General features: G+C 35.9%; 2 protein-coding genes across 3 annotated transcripts in view; both read right to left on the bottom strand.

Annotated features, from left to right (window-relative positions):
- LOC127284375 (uncharacterized) overlaps window positions 1-24,581 on the bottom strand; it is a 59,121-nt gene that overhangs the window by 20,682 nt on the left and 13,858 nt on the right. The window lies entirely within an intron of this gene.
- LOC127284372 (uncharacterized) overlaps window positions 1-24,581 on the bottom strand; it is a 34,604-nt gene that overhangs the window by 2,046 nt on the left and 7,977 nt on the right. The window contains exons 2-5 of one of the 2 annotated variants that reach the window (XM_051309773.1): window positions 16,623-16,777; window positions 12,069-12,143; window positions 11,892-11,963; window positions 9,530-9,811 (exon numbers count right to left, since the gene is read on the bottom strand). In XM_051309773.1, the coding sequence (XP_051165730.1) occupies window positions 9,530-9,811; window positions 11,892-11,963; window positions 12,069-12,143; window positions 16,623-16,777 (584 nt within the window). The remainder of the gene's footprint in view (window positions 1-9,529; window positions 9,812-11,891; window positions 11,964-12,068; window positions 12,144-16,622; window positions 16,778-24,581) is intronic. The other variant, XM_051309774.1, reaches the window with a different exon arrangement.

Below are 24,581 nucleotides of genomic sequence, written 5' to 3'. Positions count from 1 at the left end.
TTAATCAGAGTATATTTCGTGAGTGAAGAAATTGTCGAGATCGTGCAAATGTTTGCTCAATTTTTCTTTGGATGTCCAATGTTTCGTGAAAAAGCGAGATTTTTCAGCGTGATAGTGACATCGAGATTGAGTTGACGTGCCGGAAGAAGTTTTTCCCGCGTGACGTCATATTTGCGCGGCAATTGCTGATTACTCCCCGCGCCAATGGAAAATGTCGGAAGGTAGCGTCACGAAATAATCGTTATTGAAATTTTATTTTTTCTTGACGTTAATATTTATTTATTTTTCTTTTTTTTTGTGATGACGATGATGTGATTCGTGTGTTTATGAAATTGAGGCGGGATTAAAATTTTAAATTGTTGGATTATTTTAATAGATGAAAATTATCGGAATTTTTTTTTTTTTTTTCCAATAATTTTTTTTTATTAAGCCAGTTATTTTGTGTTGTCCGTTGAGTGTCGAGGTTGACTGGCGGGCGGACATTTCGGTAGATTATTGATATTAATGTCTTGACCGTGTCGTAACGACACGTGTAAATTCTTGTGCTTTTGCGTCAATAACCGAAATTGTGCCATGGAAAATTATCAGCGACTGTTTAACTTAATGCTGGAAAATCGAGATGTAGTCCAGTGTTGGGAAGCTATTGAAAGATTGACTATTATACAAGTAGTGGGGGAATTGGAACTAAATAGCTGCAGTACAAGAGGAAGTGCGCGAACGTTACGGGAGCGATTATTAAGACTGCGTATAAGGATATTAATGGGCGAAGTTGTCGAGGTTCCTTGGTCCGATGCTATAGATGGGGCCGGAGCAATGTCGTTAGAAGCCTTGGAGGATGCATATAACCAGAGTCTGCAAATGGGTGAGAGATGGGTTGTCTCTAGTGATAGCGATAGATTGGCAGACAATACGGTGTTGGAAGGCAATCTGGGCGAGAACCGGGCAGCGAATGGGGCCGCGAGTCAAGAACCAGTAGTCCCAATTATGGAGGGCCAAACGAATGCGGCTCTACCAGTTACCACTGCTGTAATGTTGCCTACAGAATCGAATCAAATTGGAGGCATTCCTACTACGACATCGGTATATTCTACGATTGAGGGGACCTCAAGTACAGCGACTCGTGTGACTTGGTCGTTGCCAGCGGGGAGTATAGCTGCTCCAACAGTCGTGGTCAGTTCACCTAATCCAAGTCAAGCCGGAGCAGGCCCACCGGTCAGTTCTCGGACAGGAACCAATATCCGCGTAAGTCGAGACAATCAGGCATCCGTTAATAGGAATGACCGATTGTATTTTGAGTCGATCCCAAGGACAAATGTTGAGAACTCTTCGGAGAGAATACCGAGGAGTGAACCGAGTCGGATGTTTGCGTCGGATAGAGCTAGAAGTCATTGTCCGAATAGTTGGTGCACGGGTTCGTCGTGTAATGATTGTATCCAAACGAATATGAGAAGTCGCGACCGATCGACTATGGGGGTTCAGCGACCAGAGATTTCTCGTCCTGAATACCATTGTCCAGAGACGCAACGTTCATTTTCACAGCGGAATGAGACACAACATCCTAATCTTCGACGTCCTGAGGCAGAGCAAGCGCATGTTGTTCCAGAAACGAGAGGTTATGACCAACGTCTGCGTGATTCACCCCTAACGCAAGAGATGAGAAGAGTCCTACGTCCTCCGGAGTGGGAAGAATGGTATCGTCGAGCAAGAGGGATGTTTACGCCAAGAGAGGAAAATATGTCACGACGGGGGAGGCAATACTCAGATCATGTACCGGATGACTGTGTCTTTGGCCCTGTAGAGCAACCGAGAAATGCCCAGCGTCATGAAAGTGTTCAGCCACGAACAAGTCGAGGGTAGTAAGAGCCTTGCCTTGTGTCTTGCGTCGGGTCGCCGGACGTTGGTTTAGAACCCGGCGAGAGGAAATACAGTCCTGGAAAACCTTCAAGAAATTATTCCTCCGAGAATTTCTGGTACCTTTGGATGTCGAGGATATTTGGGACGAGCTTAAGGCTCGTACCCAGGCAAAAGGGGAGAGGATCTCTGCTTATTTGACCAGTCTGAAAATGATCACGGATCATTTCAAGCATCCGATTTCACCGGAAAGAATGCTCAGAGTCGCGTATCGTGGGTTGATCCCAGAGTATCGTCGCTATGTGTCAGCGTACGACATCAGTACTCTCCATGAATTAGAGAGTACTCTGAGGAAATACGAGAGAATACGCGATTTGGATCGACGCTATGTCCCTCCCCCAACTAAGGATAAAATGCGAGTTCCGCTTGCGGCGCCGAAGACCGCGCAACGTGGAGCCAAGGTTGATGCCTTGTTGGAAGAATCAGCCTCAGAGTCATCAGAGGAGACAAGGGTGATTAAGTCCAAAAAGAAAGCGACGAAGAAAAGAAAGTCCAAGCTCAAGATTGATCTCAAAGAGGAGCCATCGGTCGATGCGTTTAAGCCTGTGGGATCCAAATCTGGAAATGCTCAGACGGGACCACCTGTCCTGGCACCGAAGAGACCTGCGTGGGACCAACAAGCACAGCCTAGCACGTCCTGGAAAAGGCCAGCGGTACCGTCCATGCCTGAGCAGCGTCCCTTTCTTGGGGTCTGCAACGCGTGTCAAGCGGTGGGACACCGATCAAATCAGTGCCCACAGCGAGTGTGTTTTACGTGTCAGGGTCAAGGTCATTTTTCGGCACAATGTCCTGAGAGACAGGCTAAAGAGCCGAATAGTTATTGTCAAGTCTGCGGAAAACGGGGAACGGTTTTCGCACAGTGCCCTGACTGAGTTAAATGTCGAGAGTTTTTGGGAAACTTCCAAGGGGGGGGGGATCGACCGACAATCCCCCCCAATCAAAATAGCCGGGGCATTGATCAATGTCCCTAAAGAGTCAGAAGAAATTTTTCTTCGAGTTCAGCCCAAGGAGTACACGTTTGAGAGGGATGAGGATCCAATCAACGAGGAGCGTCCTGGGGTGAAAAGTGGGGTCAAAGAGAGTGTACAGAGGGTGGAGAAGCCGAGTCAAATAAAAGAGGTCTCTTGTGAAGTGACAATAGCGACCGGTGAACCTTCCTCACAATTGCGAGAAAGTAAGTCGAGTGAAAATGAGTTGCATGCTGAATTTGTGAATGCGTCCAGCCCACCCCAGTCCGAGAGTTCAGACCAGGGTGAGCAAAAGTCGATCGTGGTGTCAGAGCCACCTCAACCTGAGAGTGCGGGAAGAGGTGAGGCAGAGTCGATCACGGTGACTCGTCCGTCGCAATCTGAGAGTCAGGCAGGGGGTCCGCTGGGGTGTGTCCCGGTGTCCCTCTCGGTGTCAGAGTTTCCTGCCGGTAGTGTTCCGATCGGTTCGAATTGTGAATCCGCACGAATGGAACAGGGAGGGGGGGAAACTGCAACCGGTGCAGTTCAGAGTCAGAGTCCTGAAGAAGCAGTCGACGGTAGTGTGTCTGAGAACCGTTTCTTCATTAAAGTCTTTGTTGGAGATTGTCCGTACTTAGCATTGTTTGACCCAGGTGCCATGGTGTCAGTGGTGGGTCCGAAATTGGCCGAGAAATATAAGGAGCGACTTATGGCAGCGGACTCGGCCATACAAAGTGCGATTGGGGGATCTACAAAAACATTGGGAAAACTAAGAATTTGGGTGACGGTGGACGGACAGTCACAATCTTTTGAGTTGAGAGCAGTGGATTCCCTGATGCACGATTTGATACTTGGTGTCGATTTTTGTCGTGAAATGGACCTGGAGGTCCAACTAGGAAAAGGACTGTGGAGAATCAGTGGACAGGAATGGCATGAATTCGCGTCCAGACTGGATCAGTGTCGTGAAGGCAGCATAACAGCCGAGTGTGCGGGGTTATGCGAGTTGTCAACGAGTCAGCGTCAGACCATCCAAGATATTGTGGATGAATTGGTTTTGCCACAGGGCCAGGAGCACGGCATGACGACGTGCACAGAGCATCATATTCGCTTGACCGATGAAACCCCGATTCGACATCGACCTCGTAGAATGTCGCCGATGATGTTGGAGTGGTTGATTCAGCAAGTCAAGAAGTTACTCAAGGCGGGGATCATCGAAAAAGCGAGGAGTGAATGGAGCACGGCGCCCGTCATAGTTAAAAAGTCTGATGGATCGCTACGTCTATGTTTTGACTTTCGAGATTTAAATAAAGTAACAATCAAGGACACTTATTTAATTCCTAGTGTAGATTCAATTCTCGATAAGTTAAGAAAAGCCCGGTTTATTTCGAAGATAGACCTTAAGTTGGCATACCATCAAGTGCCCATGGCTCAGTCCAGTAAGAGATATACTGCGTTTTCTGTCCCGGGTCTTGGAACTTTCCAGTTCAAGAGAATGCCATTCGGTCTCACGAATGCACCGATGACATTCCAGCACCTGATTGATTCTTTGTTTGGTCCTGAGTTCGAGCCTGTCGTGTTCGGATATTTGGATGACATAATAATAGTCACGAATACGTTCGAGGAACATAAAGAGTGGTTAAAGAGAGTCTTGGCAGTCCTGGCGAAGGCGGGACTGGTGGTGAATCCGGAAAAGTGTGAGTTCGGATGTTCTAGGGTGACCTACCTGGGTTATCTCCTCGACAGTGAGGGTTTGCGTCCAGACCCGGAGCGTGTCGCCCCGGTGTTGAACTATCCTGCGCCCCGTGATGTCAAACAGTTGAGAAGATTCCTGGGAATGATGGGATGGTACTCGAGATTCATTGAAAATGACAGTGAGATCAAGGTGCCATTGTTGCGTTTATTGCACAAGGACATACCGTGGGTATGGACTGATGAGCAAGAGGAATCATTTCAAGATTTGAAATCCAAATTGGCCTCGGCACCCGTATTGGCTCGTCCAGATTTTACCAAGGAATTTACCATTCATTGTGACGCAAGTGATTTTGCTGTGGGAGCCGTTCTCACGCAGGAGTCAGAAGATGGTGAACACCCGATTGTGTTTATCAGTAAAACCTTGACTCCAGCCCAGAGGAATTACAGCGTCACGGAAAAAGAGTGCCTTGCACTCTTGTGGTCCATCAAGAAGTTTCGTCCTTATATCGAAGGATATAAATTCAATGTAGTCACAGACCACAGTGCCCTGAAATGGTTAAGGAACCTTAAAGATCCGTCAGGACGGCTAGCACGTTGGGCTTTGGATATGCAGCAGTGGAGTTTCGAGATTCGTCACCGAAAAGGAATTCACCATGACGTACCCGATGCCCTGTCCAGGATGTTTGAGGACATCGAGATATCTGCATTCGAAAATATCCAAGACCTTTGGTACCTCAAGCGGAAAGAAGCGGTCGAGAACCACCCAGAACGTTTTCCGGGATGGTTAGTCGAAGAAGGTAAACTGTACAGGTACCGTGATTGTCCACTTGTGTCCGCATTTTCAGGCCCGAATCGAGGGTGGAAGTTGGTTGTGCCCGAAGAGTTTCGGGAAAGAGTTTTTAAGGAGGCTCATGACGGCCTGACGGCCGGTCATTTGGGCGTGGAGAAGACCTACAGTCGTGTCGCTGCGGAGTATTACTGGCAAGGTATGTGGTATGATGTCCACAAGTACGTCCAGTCTTGTGACAAGTGTCAGCGACATAAAGTGTCACAGCAGGGTCCTCGGGGTCTTATGGGCCATCGCATTGTCGAGCAGCCTTGGGTTGTCGTGGCCGCCGATTGCATGGAGTTTCCGCCTAGCAAAAGTCAGAACAAGTATCTTGTGGTGTTCCAGGATTTGTTCTCGCGGTGGATCGAGGTAAAACCGCTCAGAAATGCTGACGGAAAAGCAATCGCGCGTGCATTTGAGGAATTAGTCTTGTTCAGGTGGCAAACTCCTAAATTCCTGTTGACCGATAACGGGAAGGAATTTGACAATAAAATCCTCAAAAAGACCCTCGAGGACTATGGGGTCCGTCACTTGACCACTCCGCCTTACCACCCTCAAGCTAACCCGGTCGAGAGAACAAATCGTGTTTTGAAAACGATGATCTCGACCTTTGTAGGAGCCGATCACAGAGATTGGGACAAGCACGTCCATGAGTTTCGTCACGCGGTCAATACCGCAGTCAGGTCGTCGACGAAAGTGTCTCCTGCCTACTTAAATTTTGGTTGGGAGCCTATTCCGGTAAAGAGTTTGCGTGGTGAGGTTGAGGCCACGACTTCGGTCCAGCGGTTGGATCCGGAGTTGTGGATTGACAGAATGAAACGTTTGGATGCCCTGCGTGATTTAGTCGCGCGATTCATAGACTCGTCTCGTGAAAAGCAAGCGGGTTATTATAACCGCAATCGTAGACAAGCGTCGTTTAACGTCGGTGATAAGGTGTGGCGGCTTACACACAAGTTGTCCAACGCGGCACAAAAGTTTTCGGGAAAACTTGCGCCGAAATACGAGGGTCCCTATGAGATTAGCGAAAAGTTGTCTGAGAACACTTATATTCTAAAGGCGGAGGGAAATCGATGGGTTCCGAAGGTGCACATTACGCACCTAAAGCGATACATTCCCCCTCGTGGCAAATAAATATATGTGCCGTATTTTGATTAATTGTTGTTCTAGGTTAGCCGATGCCGCATCACCCGTCAAAATCTGGGGAACAGCGAGTGAAGTCCGAAATTCATCGAGTCAGGCCAGCGTCCGCGGAGTCACGAGAGCGATCCGTAAGAATGCGGAAAGGAAGCATATCACGTCAGCGGGGAGCCTTTGGTCGTTCTCCGCCAGAGCGCCGAGCATCGGCCGGAATCTCACGTCCAGGAATTATCGGAGAACTCGATGAATTTTTGCCCGGGGAGTTAACGCCAAGGCAGCGAGAGGAGGCTGCGCTTCGTGGTCGTCTGAGGCGTGTGCAGGAGTGGATCGCCGCAGGTCCGGAGTTTGACGAGGAAACTATAGTCTCAGATGAAGCCATTGATCAGGTCGAGCATATGGTTGTCGAGTCGCCCGATCCTGTCATGTTGCCAGTGGCTGAGAGTGTGGCCGTGCTGCCAGGTCCGGAAATCGCAGCAATCGAGGAGTCCCCGAGGTTGTTGCCGATTTGTGAGATGGAGATTGTGAACCCCACTCCCACCGTCAGTACTGGAGCCATCCCCAAAAAGCGTGGCGAACCGGAACGAGAGCAAAGGAGGGTCGAGAGACGAAACGATGAGAGTGAGGAAGAGTGGCAGAGTCGTTGCGCGGTCGTCGAGTTGGAGGAGACGGTTGGCGAAGGAGTCAGTCCTGCAGAGGCAACCTTAAAGGATTTGCGGGAAAAATTGAGAAGGGCCAAAGAACGCCGGGACAAGAACCCCCTTCAGTCGTGGGATTACGTGGTACCAGGAGTGACATCCCCACCACCAACACTGCCACGACAGCCTGAGACGTCCAAGGACCTGCCAGATGTCTGCCCTCCACCTGCACCCTTGAAACAGCCGAGCCAGCAAATACAGATCGTAAGATCTTCAACGCTCCCAGTGGAGGAAGTCAACGTGGTCAATGAGGCTCCTAAATCACGACGTCAGAGGAGAGTTTTGAAAGTCAAGGAGGGAGGACGCATGTTTGGTGGTGTCGACCCTATCCCTACTGACCGAAAATTGGACCCTCCACCTGGACGTTGCCACAATTGTTGGGGGCAAGGACATGGTGCCCGAGATTGTGATATCGCATGGGGCAAATTCTGTAACAACTGTGGACGAAGGGAAGTTGCTGTCCAGGATTGCCCGCGATGTGGACGCGTCTACCGAGAGCGGATGCGCCGTGGAGCGGCTGGTAGATCGGTGGAGCGACGAGTTAGCGCCGAGGTCGTGCCGGCGCTCCCCCAACCCTTTGGACAAGCGGCGGAGACGGAGCAACGTCGTGACTCGCCCATGTTGCAGCAGGCGGTATTCCAGCCAACCACATCCCCGGCTATCGCCCCCTGGCTTCTACGTCCAGCCTCGGATGTTCTACATCCGAGTGAGAACGAGCCCGAGGAGATGACTCCTGCAAGGATCGAGCGAGACGCTCCGATTGGCGAAAGCGTTGCGAGCCCGTCAGCCGGCAACCTTTTGGACGAGCTACGTGAGTTGCATCGGTTGCTACAGGGTTTGCCGCCCGATATGGTCCAGGACGCGACTATGCAATTTATGCAGTCGCGTCGTTCCCGTCGAGAGTAGATGAATAGTTTGGGATGTCAAGGGTCTGCGGTGCAACGCGAGATTGTTATTTTATTTTGGCACAGCAGGCCAATACTGATCCAGTTTTCCGTTGTCGAGAGTTTCCAACGCATTACTGAGAGCCGAGTATTATATTCATTTATCGTTTTTTCTATTATTTCTTTTTTTTGTTTGAATCGAATTTTTTACTTTTTTGAATCGGCAATATTACCAAAGAATATTGGCCTTGGGAGGGGGATTGTGACGAAGGATTCGTCAATTAATAAAGAAACGTTAAGTCATGCCCCCTTTTCCCCCCCGTTGTTAGTTAGTCAAGGCACTGAGCCTTTTAGGTCAGTGTGTGTCGCCTTGACACTGACCCATTTTTGGTATTTGCGCACCTGAGTGCGTAAGTTCACGAGGTTACCCGAGGGAGCACGATCAAGGACAAGAACTGTCCCTAGTTGACGAAGACACTTAGAGGAAGGAACCACTTGTAGCATTGCAGCCTCCCTGAAACCTAGTCCGGAAAACAGTCGCGTCGAGTAGTCCTCAATTTATTAATTTTATATAAGAAACTTATTTAGTGTGTAACGAGGGTTATATTTCCTGTTATCGGCATTGCCGAAATAAGTTAACTTGGTTTAATAAATAGCTTTATCAGTGAAAGTGTGGCGTTGATTTTATTAACTAGAACCGGCGTCCTCGTGGTCTGGCGTTTGAGTCTTGGCTTTTACTGTTGACTGGTGAGTATTTATTATTTTGTCTTGGGTCCAGCCTAGCACATTGGCTTCACGTGCAGATCAACAATAACCGATCCCGGAAATTTTGGTAAAGTTGTAAGTTTAAGTAACTAGAGTTCACTAACGTGTAGAAGCCGATTAATTCCGGTCGAATTAATAATACATCGTTATACACTATTGAGAAAATCTTTTACAGTGACTAAAGTTTAACTCTCATTTATTTGACAATAAGATTAAATTACAAATATATTATATAGTTGTCAAGAAGCATTATTATTTTCGGTCTGTGTATATACTATGGAATGTACTAGATGCATTTAAATATAAAACGTCATAACCATCCCTATGCAAAGGTTACATGGAATTCTACATAGGAATCCATAAAGCATTCAATATATTTTCATATACCAAATCCTGTCCGAAATTCTTTTATATGGAAACCTTTACAAAGAATCAAATATCGGTTTCCATACCGAAACCCATGTGGGTTTTTCTGTGGGGAATATCAAGAATCATCTATAAATTGACGACAAATAATTGTTTTTGATCAGTTTTCTAATTAATTGTATTTTTTTAGTTTGGTGAATGATGATGAACATCCACTGACTTAAGAACGTAAATATTTCCCCTTAAATAATTGTAACAACTGTCCCTTAAAAATACTTTAATATAATATAATAAATTACATACTGTATTGGCAGTTTCATTTCTAATAACTGCTTGATTAGCCTGGACCGTTTTTCTTAGCTGGTTTAAACCAGCTAAAAGCTGGTTGTCCCGCTCCTCCCGTTCAGCAGTAAGTCGAGCAACTCTGGCATCTCGCTCTTCTTTAAGAAGAGCATTTTCAGCCATTAATTTAGCTCTCTCTAAATTTGATTCGTCCAACTGTTGCTTTAATTCCTGCACTTGTCTTTTTAGATCGGGGCATTTATTACATTCAACGGACTTTTTGTTGGTTTGTTTTGCGACCTGCTAAATTAATAATGACACTAAATTATATTTTTAAAGTACAAGATGTTAACGATCAAGAGCACCTTATGTCATATTTTTAAAGTCGCCGACGAAAAATGCGAGGTCAGACTTTATAAATTTTGCAAATGGTGGATTCAATACAACGGACAAAATTTTGAACAAGTTGTTCATTTTATGACCACTTAGCTTCCTTATCATGATCTAAATAGCGATTAATTTTATAAATATTGATAAAAACATAAGATATATAAGATAGAAAAAATTTATTTTAATAAGATCTATAACTTTTGTCTAAAAGGTTTTTTTTATTCTGCTTATTTTACCCAATAAACGTTTAAAAACAAACTTTTGAAAATAAAACTTCTGAAATTGATGCATATTTAAGAAAGTTATGAGTATTAAAAAATTAAAAGTCATTAAAATTCTAAAATTTTTAAAAATTCATATCTTGAAAACGGCTTGCTAAAAAACATTGGAGGCTGCTCGCATAAGAAAAGACGGAACAGTGTGCAGGATGTGTTTCAAGTGAGATAGAAAAAGAAAGAGCAATATTTCTGTCCTTTTCTGACTCATTTGAATCATATCCTGCACACTGTTTCATTTTTTCTTGTACGAGCAGCATATACAGTAGAGCCTTCAACGTGCATTTTGCAACAGACATTCAATTGTTTAAATTACTTTTTAAAAATTTTCTTGTCTAAAATATGAAAAGGAATCAGAATTTTCGTCGTTTGAGTATTATATGCATAATATAAAATTTTTTTTTATAATTTATTCATACTTTTGCATCTCTTTTTTTAATTTTTTATCTCTTATAGTGGACGGCACTGAAAATTGCCCTTCTACACTAGTGCCACCTTAGCCTGTACGTTCCAGGAACGTGCACATTGAAATCGTACGCATTGTAGCAATCTTTCACTAAGGCCTAAGAAACTTAAAGCAATATTTCTGCAACCTTACTCAGCAAACTTATTTTGATATTATAAAATTTTTGAACAAGCTTGCTGCAAGCTTGATAAAAAATGGAATGCGCAGTCGTAAGTGTCATAGAAATCAACTGCGCATCGACTTAAGTTTCACGAACTTTCGCGGCAAAGTCAGTGCGACGTTGTGTGGCAAGATTGCAACAAAATTGACGAGTACTCTTTTCTTAAGCTGACATGACAAGCTTGAATTTTCGTTTAAGAATTAAACTTTTTAAACTCACTTTTTCAATAATTTAACGCAAAAAATGTATTTTCAGGAGAACAAAGTAAAAGCAAAATCTTAAGCCGTTTACACTTTAAATTAAGCCTTAATTAAGTCTGATTCCGTTTACACCTGAAATTCAGCCTCAATTATATGCTGAAATCAAGATTTCTTTTTCAGTGTGAACAGCAATGTGCATTGTACACAAATCTATTAATTTTAAAAATTTTAGCTCAAAATAATTTTTCCTTTTAGGGAAAGTTAGGTTTTTGCAAATCACATTTTTCTTTATACATTCATGCAAAAACCTCGTTTAGCAACTATTTACAGCTTTGGCTAAAGCAGAATGAATTCTTGAAGGGAAACGCAATCGTGAACCTAAACGTAAGAATGAGTGAGAGAAGAATAATGATATTTGCTATCCTGCTCTTACACATCTTTACGTTTTCGTTTACGATTGTGTTCCCGTTCAAGAATCTATTCTGCTTAGGTCTTATTCAAAATAGTAGAATCCCTCCATCGTAGATGCGGACGATGAGGGAGTCGGACATTTTAAATTGCTGCAAATGGCTGTCAAACGAGGTTATGTCTGCACTTATGAAGAAAAATATTGTTTGATATACATTGCTTCGCGAGCGTATATGCATTACTCATGTAATGGGCAAAGCGCTCGCTTGTCCACTTATATCGAAATATACTATTCCCATACTAGGTCACGTGGGTGTTTCCCACACGCCATTAAAAGAAATATGATATCTATCTTTTTATTTCCAACACCAAAGTTTCAAGCGAAATCGATAAAAATTTAAAATTTTCGTCCGCTATATTAAATCCGACATTTTAAATTTTGAAAAAATAACATAACTTTTGAATTTTGGAAAAAAAAACTTACTTTAAATATTGAAGTACCTGGAATTGCAGCTGCAGCTGGTTGGTCAATGGCTAATTGTTTATCAATATTCATCTAGTAATAAAATTAAAACATATAAGTATATTAAAAGGTATACTTAAAAATATAATGTATTATATGTTTAAAATAATGAATGTTACGAGAATAAATAAAACTTACATTTATTAAAAAGTCAGCGTAACTGTCCTTTTCATTTTCAGCCATAATATTTTGAAGAGTAATTCTCTCTAGATTCTAAAAAATAAATTTCAATTCAAAATAGTACATTGCGTAACGAGTGTGAACTAGCGCTCGTTCCTCTCTTTTATTGAGAGGATGGTACTAAACATTGTAAATTTAAAAAATTTAATGAAAATTTTTTACCAATAAAAATTAGGATTCAAACTCCTCCCCTCTACAGAAAGAAAGATTTCTATTCCTGTGGCCAAACATCAAAAATTAAGAAAAAATTAAAATTTTATTTTGACACTATTAAGTCCCATCCCCTTAATAAAGAATGGAGATATTTTGCCAAATAAAAATTAAGATTTAAACTCCCCCTCCCCTCTATAGAAAGAATGAATTCGTGGCTTCAGAAATTAAAAATGGAGAAAAATTTACTTTTTTAAATTGACATTATTTGATTGTCGGGACATATATCTGTGTGCACCTTTTTCGGCATTTCTGAGAAAATCAGAAGATCATGCTTTTAAGAAAACTGCTATTTTTTAATTAAATTGCAATTATTATGAACTGTGCTAAATATAATAAATAAATTAATTATAAAATAATTTAATAAAATTTGCAATTTCTATTAAATATAAGTTTTTTTTACACAGTTTACACTAATTTCTTGAAACTATGGTGAAAACTAACGAGTTAAAATCTACAGATACATAACAATTGCACATGTCAAGTGATTATTTATTATTTATCACTTTACTAATTGAAATGTTTGCAAAAATTAACTCTGTAAATGTTCATTTACCCTCCCAATACTTATTTTTAAAATTTTTCATTAATTAAAAGCTTTTTTTTTGATAAATACCCAAATTCAACTTAGATTCGACTTAGATTCGCCCCAGCTGGGTCGAATTTAGGTAAATCAAATCCGCCAGAGACTAATTTAAATTAGTATAAACATTTTTACTAATTCAGATTTAGAGAGTTTATCATTATTTGTTTTATTAAAAAACTTGTCATAATATTTATAAGATAGGTTATAAAGTTTCTAGTTCTGCTCTCCTCAATATGATAATATAATTATTATATTTATAATAATAATTGTTACAATTCTTATATTTGTTTTATCATACATAGAAAATTATGAAATAAATTATTTTTCAATTTATATATTCACAAAACTTAAAATAAAAATAAGCATAATTTATATTTAGCGCAGTTATTAAAAACTAGTTTTTGAAAAAGGCTTAAAAAATTAAGTTAAATTTTATAACATAAAATAGTTACGTGTTAAATTAATTATAATAAATAAATAAAAATTAAATTAGACAGTAATGTATAAATAGTTAGAAGCCTAAGTTAAGAGAAGTAGTAAGTTAACTCGTTAATATAGATCAGAGATTAAAAGTTATACAATTTTTCTATCACTTTCTATCTCAGACATAAAAAGATATAAAAAGTGAGCAGTTCTCTATCTCTTTACTTCCAGCAGGGCTAACAGAGAATATACACTGACAGAAGTGCTATCGAAATTTCAGCCATAAATTTATGGTTGAGATTTCTGTTTGAATTGGTCATACAGTCTATCAAATTGGTAGGTAAGTTAGGTTATATTAGCCATGTGAAGTCTGATTCAGACATCTTGCTCTTTGGAAGTACTATTCGTTTGGTTGGATTACCCAAACTGTATGGCAGTAACAGTTCCATGTTAATTCAGTTATACGATATAACAGAAACAGCAAGAATTATCGCAGTAATTACGAAAAATTTCTTTTAGTGTAAAGCCCTAATAAAAAGAAACACGTACCCAAGTAGCACGATATATCAACCAGATGTCACGGTGATATCACCGGGGAATGTCACCGTGACATCAGGAAAATGTCAAAATGTCCGCCTTACGGTGATATCACACGGTGACATCGAGGTGATATCATGGTGACATTAAGGTGATATCACAGTCATATCACGGTGATATCATGGTGATATCATGTTGATATTTTACAGGGATTTAAAATTTTTAAAAAATTATTATTTTTTTATTTATTATTAATTTTTTTAATTATTAAAAATTTTAAACCCCTGTAAAATATCAACATGATATCACCGTAAGGCGGACATTTTGACATTTTCCTGATGTCACGGTGACATCTAGTTGATATATCGTGCTACTTGGGTAATTGGAATTATACGTATAAATATACGTATAATTATACGTGTTTTTTCAATAGGGCACCCATGTAGCACGTAATATTTCAGTCATATTAAACTGTCCAGCTTATGCTAATATTACCGGTTTATATTACTGTAATATTACAGTAACATTACAGTGATATTACTGCAATATTACAAAAAGTTCAAAAACCCAGCTTATGCTAATATTACCGGTTTATATTACTGTAATATTACAGTAACATTACAGTGATATTACTGCAATATTACAAAAAGTTCAAAAACCACTTAAAAATATTTGATTCATTAATTACCTTTTTCTACTTTATCATAAAAAACTTTGAAATTTTTATGTATTTCAAATAAGCTTTTAATATTACAGTAACATTGCTATAATATTAAAGCAATATAATGTAAGATTGTTGTAATATTACAGTAGGGGAATGTCTCCATGAGCGGACCGTTTTACGCTTCTGTTTGTAGAAAAGTCATTGAATCAAATCACTAATTATGCATATATTCGTTTAGAATAATTATTCTTCTAAATGAAGATATGCACAATTAGCGATTTGATTCAATTACTTTTCAAAAAACAGAAATGTAAAATGGTCCACTCATGGAATCATTCCCCTAATATTACTATACAATTGCTGTAATAGTGTAGCAATATTCTGTCATACGGAACAAGAACTTACACTGAAAGAAACGATTGGTAGAGATTAACAATTCATTATTAAGAGTATTTTAGGTAATTTATATTAGTTACTGTTACTATTTAGTTAGTCAGTCTAACCATTTCTTTAGTGAGGTAACTAAGTAAACAGTTACTCCAACAAACTAATTAATTAAACCAACTAATAATATAGTTATGCCAACAAAATAATTAGTTAAACCAACTAATAAATTAGCAGCAGTATACTTTACTAACTAAAAATGGTAAACCCAACAAATCGTTTCTCTTATGGCAGGTAAGCGACATTGTCGCTTTGGTCGGTATTTCAGTAGTAAAATGCACTGAAATTAGCCTAAGCGACTATGTCGGTCACCTAAGTTTTCACATCGTACAGCAATATTACTGTAATATTACCATGATGCGGACATTTGAATACTACTGAAATATTACTTTAATATTACGTGCTACCCTGGCGGATTGGGAAAACCGAGTTGTAACCGAATTGGGTTACGATTCGGTTACGTTTCGGTTCATTGTGAAATATTATCGTTAATCGACGATATGTAAATATGTAGTAAATAACTATTAGGAATGGTTAATATACATTTAGAGTGCTTATTTATGCAATAATAATAATAAATTAAGATATAATTAATTAATAATAAGTGTTTTAAGTGTACAGTGCATACAGTTGTTGAATTACCATATATATCTATATTACCATCAACGGCAGCTGTGCTACGCGCGTTAAACCTTAGATGGCGTTAAGGATGACTTTGTGAGTGAATTTCTAAAATTAAGCCCTTGAGTGTCAAATGTGTAAGTGAATATATAAGTTTTAAAAAAATAGATCAATTTATTAAAACAACTTTTTTTAATTGTACAAATATAAAAAAAAATTTTTTATAACGAACAAAAATTTTTTTAATGAGAAAAAGTTTTTTTTGTGTCAAAATTAATCTTTCTCATTTCATTAAGAAAAAAAATTTTTTTAGGGAAAAAAAGTTTTTTTATGTCAAAATTAATGTTTCTCATTTCATTGAGGAAAAAATTTTTTTTTAAGAATAAAAAATTTTATTTTATTTTTTTCTTTATTTTTTATTTTTTTTATCTATTATATATATATATATATATATATATATATATAATAGATATAACGACCCACAGATGAGTCGTTAACAGTCAACGGAATTGGAAAGTTAAAATTTTAGAAATTCATTTACAAAGTCATCCTTAACGCCATCTAGGGTTTAACGCGCGTATCACAGCTGCCGCTGATGGTAATATACATATATATGGTAATTCAACAACTATATGCACTGTACACTTAAAACACTTATTATTAATTAATTATATCTTTATTTATTATTATTATTGCATAAATAAGCACTCTAAACGTATATTAACCATTCCTAATAGTTATTTACTACATATTTCGTCGATTAACGATAATATTTCACAATGAACAGAAACGTAACCGAATCGTAACCCAATTCGGTTACAACTCGGTTTTCCCAATCCGCCAGGGATACTTGGGCAAGTAGACAAAAATGGAATTCAAAAAGACTGGTTAATTGATAGTTTTATATCGATCAGAACCCACATGAACTTACATAAATTAATTTGTTATTTTCATGCAATAAGTTATTTCTTTTAAAACCATAAAACCTGTTATAAATTATTACTTAAAATAATAGTTATAATCTTACTTCGTCCAATTTTGGTGTCTTCTTTTTTATTGGTCCTCCTTTTTCTTTTAAAATTACCTTTTTGGCGGGATTTAACCTTTTCTTTTTTGGTCCTATTGAACCCGGTGTCCATTTTTGTTTCGGTTTGATAATTCTTTTATCTTTGTTCTTCGGTCCTTACATTATTGAATTATTAAAAAAAAATTAAAAATGTTTTTACAGAGAAATTTTTATCAACATTTCTTAAAATAAACAATAATTTACAGTATTCCAATAAACATGTGTGACCTCGACAGTGAAAAGGGGTCCCAGTAAAAGGTGAGGAATTCAAAAAAATTGAAAAATTTTAACATTTCATTGAAAGGGAGAAATTATCAACTTTTTTAATTCTGTTTGTGTCTAATTCCTATGTATTCCCTGTTGAGACTAAGATTGCTTGAAACTCAATTCCTATCAATTCAGTTTTAATATTTCTCTAATTTTTTAATTCTTTTGAATTCCAAAATACTGAATAAGTAATTCGGACTAAATATTTCAGTTATACCTAAAACTCAATTCCTATCAATTCCATTTTGATATTTTGCTAACTTTTTAATTCTTTTGAATTCTGTAATATTCTGAAGTAAGTACGTTTAAAATCAAATATCTACAGTTCAGTTGATGCGGCTGCGCGGAACAGTTGTTTGTCTCCTATATTGAAAATCGAAAGTTCAAATCTTCGGACCGTCAAATTTTTTTCTGCACAAAATTTTAAAACGGAATTGAAAAGAATTTAACGGGCATTATTTGCGAGTACCCAAGATGAATATAAAAGAATTGGACAGAAGCGGAATTCAGAAGAATTAAACATTTTTAATTCTTTTTAATTCCTCGTTTTGTACTGGAAGCTTACGTGCGAAAAAATTAATTTTTTTTTGATTGGTGATTCTGATAGAGAAAAGTTGTCGCCATCAGAATCACCAATCAATAAAAAATTAATTTTTTTCGCACGTAAACCCCCTTTTCATTGTTCAAGTCACATATACGCAGAAAAAACCTGGTTTCAATGAAGTGCTACAAAAATGAGCCAGGTTGGTGGCGCCACTGTCTATGTCGTTTAGCATTGGCTCATTTTGAGATGCAACAAAAATAAGAATAGGTTTTTTCTGTGTAATATCTCATCAGCAAACATACCTTAAGTTTACTTCAGACTTACGATATAACCTTACCAAAAAAAGCACATAATATTTCCAAAATATTACACGGAAATCTTTAAAATATTTGATGAAAAGATCTTGAAATACTATTGCAAACAGAAAACTGTCAGCCTTTGAGGAAATATTGTCATGCAATGTATGTTATAAATAAGGGGCTGATAGTTAAAATAGTTTAACATAACATTGGGTGTAAAAGTGGGATAAGTGACTTGGGAGCAAAAACGCGTTAAAATGATTCGTATAATTTATTGATAAATTCATTATATTATGCATTAAAAAAATTAACAATCGGAAAAAATACATATTTTATTATAATTGATATTTTTTAATCGAAAATATAATAAATTTATCAATAAATTACAAGAATCATTTTAACCCGTTTTTGCTCCCAAGTAACTTATCCCACTTTTGCTCCAAATGTTATTTTAAACCATTTTTACTATCAGCCCCTCAAATATTACACATTAAGACTCTTTTTTTTTAAAAAAAACTGTAACTTTGTTAATTTAATTTTTCTTCATTCCTTCAAGAGTAGCAAAAATTTATCTTATATTAAATAAATATTTTACTGTTTTTTATTTCATATGATCCAGTTAAAAAATATTTTGCTCAGTGTAAGACACTTTTTTTAGAGAAGACGTGGGAAAATCGTTGCAGCAGTCACGAAAAACCAAAAAAAATTTTGAAAATTAAAAATATTACTCATATTTCGCAAAAGTATCTTGACTAGGTATAACTCTTTAATGTAGACCTCGAAACAAAATGATCTAAAGTTCAAAATATTCCTTATTTTTCCAGCTTTCATGTTCATAAAGTGCACTCGGTGTTAACTTATTCAGTATTTCTGAAATTATTTCTCCTTATTTATTGAAGTAAAAAATAATTTTTTCAAGACAAATTAATATTAATAAAACTTAATTTAAACGTAAGTAAGAAAATTCACGGTTTTCCCGGCTAGTAGACACCTTGAGTGGGCATCATTTAAGTTGGAAGTTTCACAAAAAAATTCTGAAAATTGCATGGGAATATTTCCTCAAAAGCGGACATTTTTCTGTTTGCAACAATATTTCAAAGACTTATCATTGAAATATTTTTAAAATATTTAGAAAACATGTGCTGTATGAGTATAAAATGTATGTTTAACGCATACAATATAATATATATGTTGTATATGTATGTTAAAAATAACGAGAATTCAGAAGCTATTATATTGACAGTAACTAAAAAATGCATTTAACATAAATGTGTAAATTACTATAAAGAGTACAATAACGTACCCCAAACGTTTTAGAATATATAATAATAGTGCATATCCTAAAGTACAATAAATAAGATATATCTTTTGCCGATAAAATAATTTTAATTGACAAACCAACATTTTTAAAAAAATTTTTAAATTGTTGCCATGAAACGTTTTACTTTCAGGGAGACCAAAATATATGACAATTTATCACTAGTTTTGATTTAAGACAAAATTAAAATGTGAAATTTTAAAAAACTTTCAAGATTGAAATAAGGGTGGGGGGTATGGTATTTAATTTTTTTAATTTTTTTTAAATGAATGTATAATACTTCAAGAATATTGTGTACAAATTTCAAGCCGATCGGAGAAAAATTGACGAAGTTATGAGCATTTGAGCATTCAAATGTTGCTCTACTGAAGCAATCGTTCTGAAATTTGGCACAGTTCTTCTTGACTAAATTCCCCAGGTAACTACAAGAACTTTTTTTGTAATAATTATTAATTACACAGTAAAAAATAGATCGATTTTTCAGCGAAAATCGAGTTTTTGGGTTTCAATTGCTGCGAAAGATAAAAAAACCTCTCGTAGTTACCTCGAAAAACATCTCCTTTAACAAAAAATTTTTTTTTATTTAGATGATTCTGTTACTATTTACGTTGAACGCCGCAAATCTATTTTTTTAAGAGGCGCTTGAAGAGATTTACTGCTACTCGTTCAATTTGCAATATTTTTCAATGAGAATTTAGGGAAATATACTTCAAATATGTGATATTTGAATGAATATCAATATGTGGAAATAAAGTAATAGAGGTCGCCTACTTTATAGAAAGTCATAAAATGTGTAAATTACAGGAATCTTTTTCTCAAACGCATTGAAATAAATTGATACTAGTTTTTGTGGATGTTTTCTTATATATTTAAACCTTCGAAATATAATTTTTTATTAAAAAAAATAATATTTAATAATAAAATAAATGTCATTTACTCGCTGCTAAAATTTTCCCATTGCGCCCAATCCAGGGTCCACAATTCTTATCAAAAACAAAATTTTTTCTTCAATCGTACATTAGTGCCTTCTAAATGAATAAATTTTTTTTTATAGTCGAATATAAAATTTTGGTTCAAGAAACAGTAAGTTTTTTTTTGCGAAAATTGAATTTACCGTGTTACGTATACGTTCTGTTTATTGAAAAAAAACCACTTATAAATCCTGAAATTACTGTTAATTAATTAATTAAACGCATTATTACACACCGGAAACGCATTTTAAATTATATTTACGCTTTTGGGGATTCGAACCTGTCTATCATTCTACAGTGAAACCCCTCTAAGGCGGAATACAATTAGCACATTCTGCCTTAGAGGGATCCATTAAAAAGCTATTAGTGAGTGTCAAGTGTCAAGAAACTTTAAACAGTGGTTTCTTTTTGTATGGAATAAAAATTGTAATAATTGAATAATAATTTTATTCAACAAATATTTCAATTTTATACAAATATAAATAATTTTTTCTTTTAATTTTGTTGTTAAAATGAAATTTTAAAAATCGAATTTTGCTGAGAACTAAGGGGCACTCAAAGTTTTCAGCACTGTGTTTTCCATCACTCACACATTCACAGCTCTCACCGATACAGTTCCGCCCGCTGTGATTCTGCCTTAGAGGGGTTTCACTGTATTTACGAACTAGCTAAACGTTTTACGAAGTGCTTTAACGCACACGACTACATACGCTTATAAAGTAAGCTTACAAGAAGTTTATTGAGATAGAATGTGTCCTGTGATACCTATTCCTAACGTGACTTTCGATACACCCTGTATAGAATTTTACAAAAATCTGCTGGACTATTCACGGCAGACACCATTCTGAAGACTCTAACCACGTCTTATTTAGATTCTACTTGACATTTTTCACCATTTTTTGATAAAATATTTTCCAGAAAGTACGAAACATTTCTACATTTAAGCCTATTTCAGAAATATTACAAAACTCCTTACAGTTATTCTAAAATTATTTTGCTTAAAGTAGTGAAAGTTTCTGAGTTTACGATAAACTTCGTCAAGGAATCGTTAATATCCGCTAGTCCTAAATTTGTTTTGTAAAATATACTGAAATAATTTTTTCCGTGCAAAAAAAAATTTTTTCTGCTCAAAAAAGTTTAATTTATAATCCATTAAATAAAATTTTAAAGCAATTGAAATAAACATTAATTGACTTTTAAAAAAACGATTCAGAACAACAAAAAACGCGTTTTTAATAAAAATATATATTTACTGTTTTGAAAAAAACACACTCACATATGGCAAGATACATGAGGGCCAACGTAGGAACCCGCATGGATCGCCCTTATGGTCGATTAGTAGAATTTTCTAAGTCCAAAAGTCAAACATTTTTTATCACCAAAAAATTAATGTTTACAATGATTCAGAACAATGAAAAACGCGTTTTTAATAAAAATACCCAGGCGTGAAGTGACGATGATTTGACGCTATGTAAAGATTGCCTGAGCATTGGTCAATATTGATTGAGCCTTGGTGAGAAAGCGCAAGTAAGGCTACTCCAGTCTAGAATGTAACACCGATCTAAACCTGACGCTTGAGGCTGGGTTGAGCATTGGCGCCCAAGACTGAATCATTCTTGCCGAATTCTGATTCAGGCTCGGTCAAGACTGCTCCCATTGTTACTTATTATTCTCGCGTTCAATAATCTATATTAATAAAATCAGACTTTTGTCTGTACATTGCTCCAAATTAATTTTTTCTTGCATAGTTTATCATTTTAAGTAGTAAAGATAACAAATATGCCATAAATAAAAATTCTGTCTGTCTGTCTGTCTATCTGTCTGTCTGTCTGTCGTCAATATTTTGTACCGGCACAACTTTAAAACGGCTCAACCGATTAAGGTAAAACTTGGCAGCGTATTCAGTCTTAACGTAACTTAAAATCTTAGCCATATTTGATTAAAAAATATTAACATGAACGAAAGTTATGACATTTTTTCAAAAAATTTAAAAAAATCAAAAAAATGCAATTTTTTTATTTTTTGACAGATTGATTTGAAACTATTTGTACCTAATTTTTTCACATAAATACAATCAATTTTTTTATTAAATTAAGTAAATAGTCTGAATTTAAAAGTCTAAATCAAATTTTTGAATTTCCAATTTTTTTAATAACATTGTAATATAAGAATTCGTTATGTTCAACTTTTTATAAGTAAAACAATAATGTTTTTAGTCTGTTAGGTATTAAACGCAATCTTAGCTGCACACCAATGAAAAATATTAATTTAAACAAAAATATGACACTTTCAAAAAATTTAACATTTTTTATTTTTTGATAATTCTTTACTAAACGTTCTTTATTTAAAATTTTGTGACCAATTAAGTATGCTTTTAACAAGAAATTTTAAGAATTTTATCAGAATTTTAAAATTAATAATTGCAAATCTGAATATGAAATCAGATATTGTAAAAATAAAAAATCGAAAATTACTTTTTTACTCTTTGAAATTAGATCCAATTGGATGTAATTATAAATTTCAAAATTTATTAAATCTAAATATTATAACCGTCGAAGACGGGTGCGACAGCTAGTTCTTAATAATAATAATAGTAATAATAATAAATATCCTATTAATATTACGTATTATTATATTTATAGATAAAATTAAAACAATATTAGTATTCATTAACAATATTATTTTAATTTAATAATAATAAGGAGATAAGTTGTATTGGAATCTTATAAGAGTCAATACAACTTATCTCCTTTAATTATAATGAGTAATTTCACAAAAAAATTACTATTATTTAATTAATTTAATTCCAAGTTCTTTTACTATTTTTTTCATCACTTAAGATTAATTAACAACACCTGTCGAAATAACACCTAATCTAATTTGAAAAATATCTCTCGCACTGGGCACCGAACCCACGACCTAACGCGCGCAAACCTACTACGCTCACCACGGGGTCACTCTGGCTAGTTGCCCTCAATCTGTTAATACCAGTGATGTTTTTGGCGCGCCTTTATGCTAAATTTAAAATCTTCTTACACGGAGAAAATTCTGTGGTGATTATTATACGAAACATAACCTAGATTAATCATATGGAAGAGTTGTAGCGACTTTTGCTTGAATTCAAGTGAAATTTTACCAGGAACCCGACTCATAATAGCACTGAGTTTTCCTTATAAAAATTACTCAAACTCCAACTGATATTCAGGCGGAGTTTATACAACACAAGCAAACTTGCGTGTACACACAGAGATGTACTAACACTCCCATATTTACGTGTGTATGTCAGTGTACCTATACGCCGGTTAGCATGTGTTGTATAAAATCCGCCTGAATATCCCGGCTGAAAAAACTTGTACAAGAAAATGTACAAGTTCTTGTACATGTTCATTAATGAACTTGTACATTTTCTTGTACATGTTCATGTAATGTTCTTGAACAAGTTCAGCATCCGGAATTGAGACATGCCCAGTCGAAAATCCCGCGCTATGTTAAGCTGAACAAAAAGTTGTTTTGAAGTATTGAGATAACCATTAGAGAATTGTGAGACAGTAGATAACTAGCTATAGAAAACTTTCAGGAAGCCTGTTATGGCCGATTTTTCGCTTCCACGGAAAGCTTGAAAATAACGAATTTTGTATGTTTTAAACAAAGCATTCAAGTAGCTTTGAGAGAGTTATCAAAGAGTTGCAGGATTTTGCATATATAAAAAGAAAGCGTTCAGGTGGCGAAAATTAAATGAAGCGTCATGGATGTTTCAGGAAACAGCGGAAAAATGACAATGATCAAAAATTAAATTTAACATTTCTTTCCATCTTTATTTATCTCGTAAAAATATTATGTATTAGATTATTATATTTAAATATTGAAGAATTAAAGAAAAATTATTTACGTCAGACTCGGTATGTCCACAGTCTTTTTAAAAGGGTACAATTGTTTTATAAAATATCTATTAGTGATATTAAATACTTTTTTTTAAATTAATTATTATCTTCTTTCAATTAAAAGTTAGTTGTCAATTAATTTTCTATAGTGAAATTACACAATTAATATTGATTAATAATTTAATGTAAATTTGTCAATTTTTAACTTTTAGTACATTGTTGTCAACCAAAATTTGTAAATAAAAATACGCTGTTAAATTCATTTTCATAAATTATGAAATTCTAAAAGAATAAAGAATATATTATTTATAAAAAATATTCATAAATATCAAGTATAAAAATAATAATCTTTTTTTTTTAAATATTAAATATTTTGTCTTTTTTTTAAGAAATTGTATTCATTATTCAATATAAAAGGTTTTCACCGTGTTCGTATTCCTAACCCCAAATTTTGCTCAAGTTATATATAATTTTTTTCGTATACAATTTAAGTGTTTAAAAATAAACGTTTTCTTTGAAAAATAATTTTTATATAATATATAAAGAATAATTATTAATTGTATAAAACGGATTTACAAATTACTATAGAATTTTTATGATTTTTCGATTTAGTTTAATTTTATGAAATTATTCTAGTTTT

The sequence above is a fragment of the Leptopilina boulardi genome, unplaced genomic scaffold (genome assembly GCF_019393585.1).
Source record: "Leptopilina boulardi isolate dan_hultmark-lab unplaced genomic scaffold, ZJU_Lbou_2.1 LbouV2_324, whole genome shotgun sequence".
In the NCBI taxonomy this organism is placed as follows: Eukaryota; Metazoa; Arthropoda; class Insecta; order Hymenoptera; family Figitidae; genus Leptopilina; species Leptopilina boulardi.
The sequence above is the reverse complement of the archived record's forward strand: the minus strand, read 5'-3'. Positions and strand labels throughout refer to the sequence as shown.